This window comes from Plodia interpunctella, chromosome 16, assembly GCF_027563975.2.
Source record: "Plodia interpunctella isolate USDA-ARS_2022_Savannah chromosome 16, ilPloInte3.2, whole genome shotgun sequence".
In the NCBI taxonomy this organism is placed as follows: domain Eukaryota; kingdom Metazoa; phylum Arthropoda; class Insecta; order Lepidoptera; family Pyralidae; genus Plodia; species Plodia interpunctella.
Window position 1 is genome coordinate 8,226,784 of NC_071309.1, and position 8,745 is coordinate 8,235,528.

At 35.7% G+C, this 8,745-nt stretch overlaps 1 protein-coding gene across 1 annotated transcript; it reads left to right on the top strand.

Moving 5' to 3' along the window:
• The first annotated feature begins 4,461 nt into the window (after positions 1–4,461).
• On the top strand, positions 4,462–8,735 carry LOC128676365 (transcription activator GAGA-like). Its single transcript, XM_053756445.1, has 7 exons — positions 4,462–4,712; positions 5,085–5,225; positions 5,836–5,967; positions 6,417–6,550; positions 7,062–7,237; positions 8,054–8,237; positions 8,556–8,735. Exons 1-7 carry the CDS (start codon positions 4,635–4,637, stop codon positions 8,719–8,721), a joined length of 1,011 nt encoding a protein of 336 aa, XP_053612420.1. The 5' UTR covers positions 4,462–4,634; the 3' UTR covers positions 8,722–8,735.
• Positions 8,736–8,745: the final 10 nt, after the last annotated feature.

Genomic DNA, 8,745 nt, shown 5'->3' on the forward strand with positions numbered 1-8,745 from the left:
GTAGTGCATTTGTTGGTGTACTCTTCATTGCACCAGTTATTATCCTAAGACATTTATATTGTAATAAATCTAATTTATGAACTGCAGTTTTATTTTCAAGACAAAATGTTATAGAGCCAAAATCTAATAGGCTTCTTATTAAAGCATTATACATTAATTTAAGTATACTAGGATGTGATCCCCACCAAACTCCACTAACAGCTCTAATTATATTTATATTCTTTTCACATTTTGTGATCACATTGTTAATATGAGCGTTACCGTTCATAGCAGTGTCAAATAAGCGTCCAAGAAATTTAGCTTTATCAGACACCGGAATCATTTCATTATCAACTGAAACATTTATCAATGGAATTTTTCTTTTACGAGTAAATACAACTACTGTGCTTTTGGATTTGGATAACGAAAGATTATGCTCCGAGAGCCATATTGACAATTTATGTAATGTACTACTTAGGTTTCCTGCTGCCTTTTGAATATCAGAGTGAGATGAATAAATTAAAACATCGTCTGCATACTGTAACACACAACATGATGCCAGATCTATATTCGAATGTAAGTCATAAGTATAAATATTATATAACAGGGGACTAAGTACAGACCCCTGTGGAACGCCTTTCCAAATAGTTCGTTTTTCATTTTCAAATCCAGGAACGTACACCGATATAGTTCTTTCTGAATATAAATTAAAGATAAAATTGACATACTTCAATGGCACTCCCAACTTTTGCATCTTCTCGCTTAATTTAATTAAGTCAACATTATCATACGCAGCATGAATATCTAAAAATGCAGCAACAACTGATTCTGATTTTGTAAAGGACGTTAGTATATCTGTGGTAAATAAAGCATGACTATCAGCAACACTTTTACCTTTTCTAAACCCAAACTGTGAAGGGGGAAATAGATTATTATGTTCTATGTACCATTCTAATCTCTGTTTAATTAAATATTCTGCCAATTTCGCCAAGACGGATGAAAGAGCAACAGGCCTAAACGATGTAGGATCATTAGAATCTTTGTGGGGTTTTAATATAGGTATAATAATTTGATGTTTCCACGAAGGAGGGATCGAGCCTGAGTCTACAAACGCATTGATTAAGTTTAGTAAATATGTAAGAGTAAGAGGTCTGGAATGAATTACAAAAGAGTAAGGAATGCCGTCACAACCTGGAGTTGAATCTGATAGTCTGTTTAAAACCAACTGAAACTCAACTAAAGAAAAGGGAGAAGATAAAATATTACTAACATTTTCAGATAAACAGTACATATAGGGTAATTGATTAAAATTTGGAACAGTGCTGGGAGCAAGATTATTTAAAAACGGTTCAACCCAATCTATAGAATTTGAATTCTTAGCCTGAGCTACTGTAGATGCTCTAAACATTCTTATTTTCTTCCAAATTACAGACGACGGTACATCGGGAGAAAGATTTAAACAAAAGCGTTTCCATCCATCTCTTTTCTTTTTACGCAGAAGTCTTTTGGTGGCTGCTTCAGTATTTTTAAATAACAGATAGCTATTCAAGTTTAAATTATTTTTAATTGACTGTTCTGTTTCATTTCTTTTATTAATAGCCTCTGTACATTCTTTATCCCACCACGGGGGAGAGGGTATTTTATTACTGGCAACTTTCTTTTTTGGGATGTGTTTGTCTGCAGCTGTCAAGTATGCTGTGATAAGGTTATCATATGCTTTATTTATGTTTTCCAAATTTGTAGCACATAATGCGGGAAGTGGCTCGATATAATCGTCTACTGTACGGCTAAATGACTCCCAATCACAATTATTTAATCTATACTTAAAAAGAGAAGGTAATGGAGAAAAGGAACCTGTTTTACCAGAAGGAAGAGAAATAAGTATTGGGTAGTGATCACTGCTACCGGAAAGTGATAAACATTCCCAGCTTAGTAAAGAGGACAACTCGGGAGAGCTAAGGGTTATATCAACATGGCTTGGTGCTTGTCCTAGTACTGGACGACGAGTTGGAGAACCATCATTTAACACACATAAATTGTTGTCATGTATAATTTCCATCAAGCCATTTCCCATGTTATCATCATTAGGAGCACCCCATAAGGAGTGATGAGCATTAAAATCTCCTAAAACTACTATTGGCTTAGGCAGAGAATCAATGATTTTATCTAATATAGGAAGAGCAGATAAATCCTTTTCAGAAATATATATGGAAAGATAAGTTACTTCACCCACTCGAGCAGCAACTGCTTGAAGAGTTTTAGAATTAAAAGAAGGAATGGACAGTGAAAAGAAAGTATGATTATTGCGAATTAAAAGAGCTGTGCCACCATATCCATCAGTTCTATCATGTCGAAGAATATTAAATCCTTGGATATGAAAATTGGACTTGGGTTTTAACCAAGTCTCAGAAATAGCTAAAAGAAATAAATTATATGAGTTAATCAAATTGATTATATCATGTTTTTTAGGTGTAATGCTTTTACAGTTCCACTGGAGGACTTGATCCATGTTTAAATATATTAAAAATTGATATTGAAATATTGTTTATTATTGTAACAGCAACGGATTCTGGAAGGTTAGAATTAGCAATAATGTTAACAAGTGTTGATAACAGCTTATTAAGTTCCTCTGATGAGGGTAAAGGTGCTTTATTTGCTGGGAGAGCTGTACCTGTAGTTCTAGTTTCTTCAAAGGAGATGGAGCGTATCAAGGAATTATGTTCCTGCTTATCATAACCTGGAGAATGACTTGGTGCTTGTTTAGGTTTCTTAACAATAGTTTTCTTATAAGAATGGATATTGTTATTGTCAAGAACAGAATTTGAAGAGGGAGGATGTGAGGATTGCAAGGAAGTCGCTACATGAGAATAGGTATTCTTAAAGGGAAATAGCTTTGCTGCTTCCTGATAAGAAGTTGAGTTTTCAGACATATGTTTTTTGATATTTGTTTGCCTATTGAACTCAGGGCACAGCTTATTTGTTGCCATGTGAGGTTCAGAACAATTGACACAGACATATTCAGTCACCAGGCATGAGAGCCCACTGTGTTCCCCACTACATTTGCTGCATCTCGGTTTACTCCTACAGTTATTTCTAGTGTGACCAAAACGGCAGCAATTGAAGCACTGAATAGTTGGAAAAATATATTGTTCCACGGGGATGCTCGAAAAGAAGGAATAAACTCTTGAGGGCAAGGCCTGTCCATCAAAGGTTAGGACCACTGACTGAGTAGGAGTCCATGAAACTGAGTCTGAGTTTACAGTCCTCCTACTCAATCTGCGGGACTTAACTATTGGTCCATACCCGTCCGGTATTTGTAAATTCATTTTAATATCCTCATGGGTCCATTCTACTGGGATTCCCTTAACCAAGCCCATCTTACAAATATTGAATGTTGGGATCGCAACCTTATAATCTAAATTTTTGGACATTACATTTAAGAAATTGTTGGCATCACTACATGTTTTAAAAGTAATTGAAATGCGGTTCCTCCCTATTCGTTTAATACCGTCCTGAAGTATATTTCCTAATCCGTTCTTCATCAAAAAGCTGCCAAACTTCAGGGGATGCAGTGTGGTACCTGACATGGGTTCTGATATCAGAGTTGCTTGTACCATATATGGACCAGGGTCAGTTTGCATATAAAATGTTCTATATGGAGATTCAGCTACTTTAGGTGCCCTTTGAGTCACTGAAGCAGGCTCGAGAGAAGATTCGACCTGCAAGGGGGGACCCGCGATATTTGGCGTTTTCTTATTTAAAATCAAATTTTCTGACACCAGAGCCTGCTGCAGTGGCCGCATTGACAATTGCTTATCTGTATGTTTGGTTTTGAAAGAATTAGATAATTTATTTTTCTTTTCTTTCTTTTTGTTTTTGATGTTAACAAACTCTGCAATATTTGAATGATCATATTCATCAACAAAAAACATAGGTTTGCTGAAGATGCTATTGGTAGTATCAGCAAAATCTCCTGAATCATCTTTCGGATCCGGAGGATCCGGGTCCGGCTCCAAATCCATAAGTAATAAAAAAGGCTTAAAACTTACTTACAAATTATCGGCAATGATATATACACTATACTACAATATATTATTTATAATATCTACACAGAAATATAGAGATATGAATTTTTGAAAAGGATATCAAAATTTAAATCCGCCCTGTTTTCCCGCCAATCCCCAGACAAGCTCTCTGACAAAACAACATTCACGCATCAATGAAATTCCTTACACACTTTGCAATTTGCAGGCAAATCCTTCACGTCTTTAGTCGCCTACACTATGCCTACATCTGTCAAGATAGATTTTTGATGAAGTACCTAACGATATTTTTTCCCTAAAGTGGTTTTAACTACTTGCCTTGCTAAATCCTTGACCATTTTTTAATGAATCCATAAAAAAACTTGTTAATGGAATTGGCACATGCATTGGCAATACAATAAATATTCTACATGTCATTGTCATTTGTCTTGTTACTCGTCAATCTCGTCGTCATTCATACTTCATTCATGTTGTTTGTTTTCTTTGGTACTATTGTTTTTTTTCGCTAATATTAACGCCATAAATAAACTAGAAAGAAGAAATATTTAAATTTCTTTTGGCAGTGTTCGTGTGAAGAACACAGGTGCTTTTTATCTAGGGTACCTATTTACCATGGCGCATTCGAAAGTCTCCCTTATATGGGATGCTTATAAAGGGAATGTTTGCAACGGTTTGAGCTCTTTGCAGCAGGTATATTTTGAATTTAATTAATTAATTAAAATCAAACTCACTATCTTGTACTACTACTAGGAGGCGAAACTAACTGGCTACAAACTTGGAAGGAAAGTGGTTACCGCAATCTATATACTAAATCATCGGCATGTCCTACATAAAATAAGTACTTATATTTAATAAATTTGTGGTGCCGCGAAAACCGGGTCTTCGCCTTTCACCTCCTTTCGCCGTCAGTGCTCCAGTTAATTAGTTATTATCTCCTAATTATAAGCTAATATTATATTCACAAATTAGAGACATAATTTGATAAAAAATTGTTTGACCAGCACATTTGCACCAGTCTGTAAGGTAGATATAATGTGTGACTATTTATTATTCTATTTGCAGTCAGGTGAATTTGTGGACATGACACTCGCAGCTGACGGCCATTTTGTTAAAGTGCATCAAATCATTATGGCCCTCGCGAGCCCATTCATAAAAGAACTCATCTCCTCAATACAATGTCCACATCCGGTTGTTTTTTTAAATGTAAGTAAAATCACATTTTTTAAAATTACCAAGCTGTCAAACAGGCAGACCCACCTGATAGTGATTGGTAACCACAGTCGATCAACACCTGCAACAGCAAGAATGTCACATACATGTTGCCTTCTTTGTGGCCTAGGATCTTATGCCACACTACCCTACCCAAGATCTACCTCTTAATATTCTATTTTTAAATTGATTTAGTAGTCTAATGAACTTAATGTCTTGTGGCACATCAAATCTGGCTATTATTAAACAATTTTTGCTTTATTTTTAACTAAAATACATTTGACTCTACTTTTGGTTATTACTCACACAAATGCAAAGCTCACCTTAGGCCTCATGAACTGAAACCTATGTAATATTACTCTCTTTGTCTTTTGAGAATTTTAAATAGCTACCCATATTTTTCTTATGTTTAGATTATTAAAAAAAAATTCTCAGATACTTGGTATAAAAACTGTATGGAATCCATACCGATTTGCTGTTTATATATATCACATGTCAAATGCCTGTAGGTGACTTAAATAAAATCTCACACCAATGTTAGTAATATAGGAGACTAAATTTTAGTTGAAAAGAGATACATAAAAAATATTTTTTATTTTTTCAGAAAATATCATACAAAACTCTGAGTTTAATATTGGAATACATATACACGGGGGAAGTGATGGTTTCTCTTGAAAATCTGACAGATTTATTGGTGGCTGGCCGTGAGCTACACATCAAGGGCCTGGAGGATATGGTATGTTTTTTATTTGAAGTCTTAGTTTTTGTTCGCTAAAAATTTATGCCCGGTGTTTTGTTCAGCGTAAAACTATGCCCATACTCCGGTTTTAGTTTTGTAGTATGTTAGTTAAATGTTTGTTAGTTGTGTATATGCAATAAAGACTATTCTATTGATTCAGATTCAGATCCATTTATTGCAATGTCACAAGTGGATTGTATTGTTTTATCATCCTAATGTACTCCATAGACAACAGATCATCAACATTATAATTATTTAGATAAACCTTAAAATTTTGAAGATTGAGCTGTGATTTTACATCCTGTCACCTGTTAGATGGCAACCTTTGGGAATGATATTGTTATTATTATCATTATTTGATAATGTCCCTTAATCACCTCATACAACGCACATGGGTGCTGAGGTTTTACAAGTAATATGCATTAAGATTAATTACATGATTACAGAAAATACACGACGGTATTACAGTGAAACAGTCACACAAAGAATCGGAAAACGAGGCACAAGATGATGAAATTTGTTATTTCGAAGTGTCAGCCGACCAGCATAGTTTAGAAGATAATTCAGTGAACAGTGTAATGTAAGCCAGCATATATTTATTATTCTTAAGAACTCCTTTCTCTTCCTTCCATTTCTCTCTCATCTGTTCCGTTTTCCCGGATTCTTCCGCTAGATAACTCTTTCCTCTTATCTGAAGAAATAGAAATACGTGACTCAAGTGAATAGTGATGGTTCTGTGGATAGTTTAGTTTTCCTTCACTGGATCTATGAGAAATCTACATGAATCTGATTGTATGTGACTTGACCCGATCATTGAATAAATGTTCATTCATTCATTCATTCATTCCTAAAAATAGTCATTCGCTGGCTCTTTATTAACCCGTCGTAACAGCACGGAAGTACGTACGTCAGACCTTATTTTTTTTTTTTGTGTTAACGTAGGCACTAACGCAGTATAGAGCGAGAGCAATATACAAACTCACTTGACACTTGATTCGAACTTGTGAGTTTTCGGTTCACACTTTGATCGTCTTATCAACAGGACCACAATCAGATACTTAGAATTCTTACACATAATTTAATGTTTTCAGTTTAGGCGATTCATTAAGTTATGAAACAAAAATTGGTGATAATGCAGACGATGAAACACATGCATTGCAAGAAATGCAGGTCATGGAACACACAGAAGTGTTTGGTGACATAAATAGGCCGGACAATGATGTAAAACCTGAAGTGATGAACCAGAAACACCAAAAAATGGATTCAAGTATGTAAAACTCTCTGTTAGAGAGCTTATAAATGCGATATTATTTTTTTCCTTATCGTACTAATATTATAAATGCGATAGTTTGTGAGGATGTATGTATGTATCGTGAAGGCGTGTTTGTTACTCTTTCACGAAAAATCGACTGGACGGATCGTTATGAAATTTGCTACACGGGTAGAATAGTCTGGAATAACGCATAGGGTACTTTTTATCCCGAAATTCCCACGGGAGCGAAGCCCCGGGGCGCAGCTAGTATATTATAAAACAGAGTCCTCTACCGCGTCTCAAAAACTAATCTTTTAAAGTGTTCAAGTTTTTTTAAATCAATTGATGCCGCTACTTCGCCCGCGTTAATTTCCCACGGGAATAGTTATTTTTCCGGGATGACAGATACCCTATGCCCTTCTCCGTATTTAAAATTATACATATGCAAAATTTCAAAAATATTTGTTGTACTCAACGATAGATACTCAATAATCGCCTTGATAATGCGTGAAGAGACAACAAACTTACCTGTGCAATTATATAATACTAGATGTTGCCCGGGGCTTCGCTCCCGTGGGAATTTTGAGATAAAATATAGCCCATAGCAATCTTGGATAATGTACTTTACTAATGGTGAAATAATTTTTGTAATCGGTTCGGTAATTTCGTTTCGATTATCCGCCTCAAACATACCAACTCACAAACGCTTACCTATTTATAAAATAATAGTATAGATTAGTTAGGATTGCGATGATCTGTGACCATCTTTTGTTAAAATATGATTAACAATGAAATAAAAAAAAATTGAAATTATATACAAATCTATCACAGATGTGAAAGTGATGCAGTACACAGTGTCGAACCAGGGCTCCCTGCAGATGATACTGAACCGCTTCGTGTACTACCTGAAGCACACGAACCGCAACAGCACGCGGCAGTGGCGCTGCGTCGACTACGTGTCGCACGTCAAGTGTCCCGCGCTCGTGGTCACCAAAGAAGACATGGTTATACAGAGGTAGGGCTGCTAGATGCTAGGTTGTTGTAATATCGATAGTTGATAATATCGATGATTTCGGTTGTAGGTAGTCGATAAAAGTATCGATAATTATATCCATGATCCACGATATAATTATCGATAGTTTTTTCGATCGTTATGAAATTTGGTACACATGTAGAATATTGTCTGGAATAACATATGTTTATTCCGAAATTCCCACGGGTGTAAAGCCCGGGGCCGCAGATAGATTGGTGTAAAATCATACTAATATGATCCAGAAATTAGACCATTATACGCCTGTAATTGTATATAGTTTCGTCTTAACTTTTGCCACAGGATCGCAGCCCACACACATCCGTTCCACGACTTGAAAATCCTCAAAAAAGTACGTCGCGGCGCAATTTTCTCTGCTTTACAAGACGCGGAGCGCGAAGGCACGAAGTTAAAGATAAAATCTGTGCACGCGCAAGGCGAGAAGGTGGATTCTATGCAGATAAATTAAATTATTTTTTTAAAGTCTGGCGAT

Excerpts from the sequence above, each read along its gene's own strand:
- LOC128676365 (XM_053756445.1), top strand. The coding sequence starts at position 4,635 with ATGGCGCATTCGAAAGTCTCCCTTATATGGGATGCTTATAAAGGGAAT. Across the intron at positions 5,226-5,835 it reads ATCCGGTTGTTTTTTTAAAT|AAAATATCATACAAAACTCT; the intron begins GTAAGTAAAATC and ends TTATTTTTTCAG. Across the intron at positions 5,968-6,416 it reads TCAAGGGCCTGGAGGATATG|AAAATACACGACGGTATTAC; the intron begins GTATGTTTTTTA and ends ACATGATTACAG.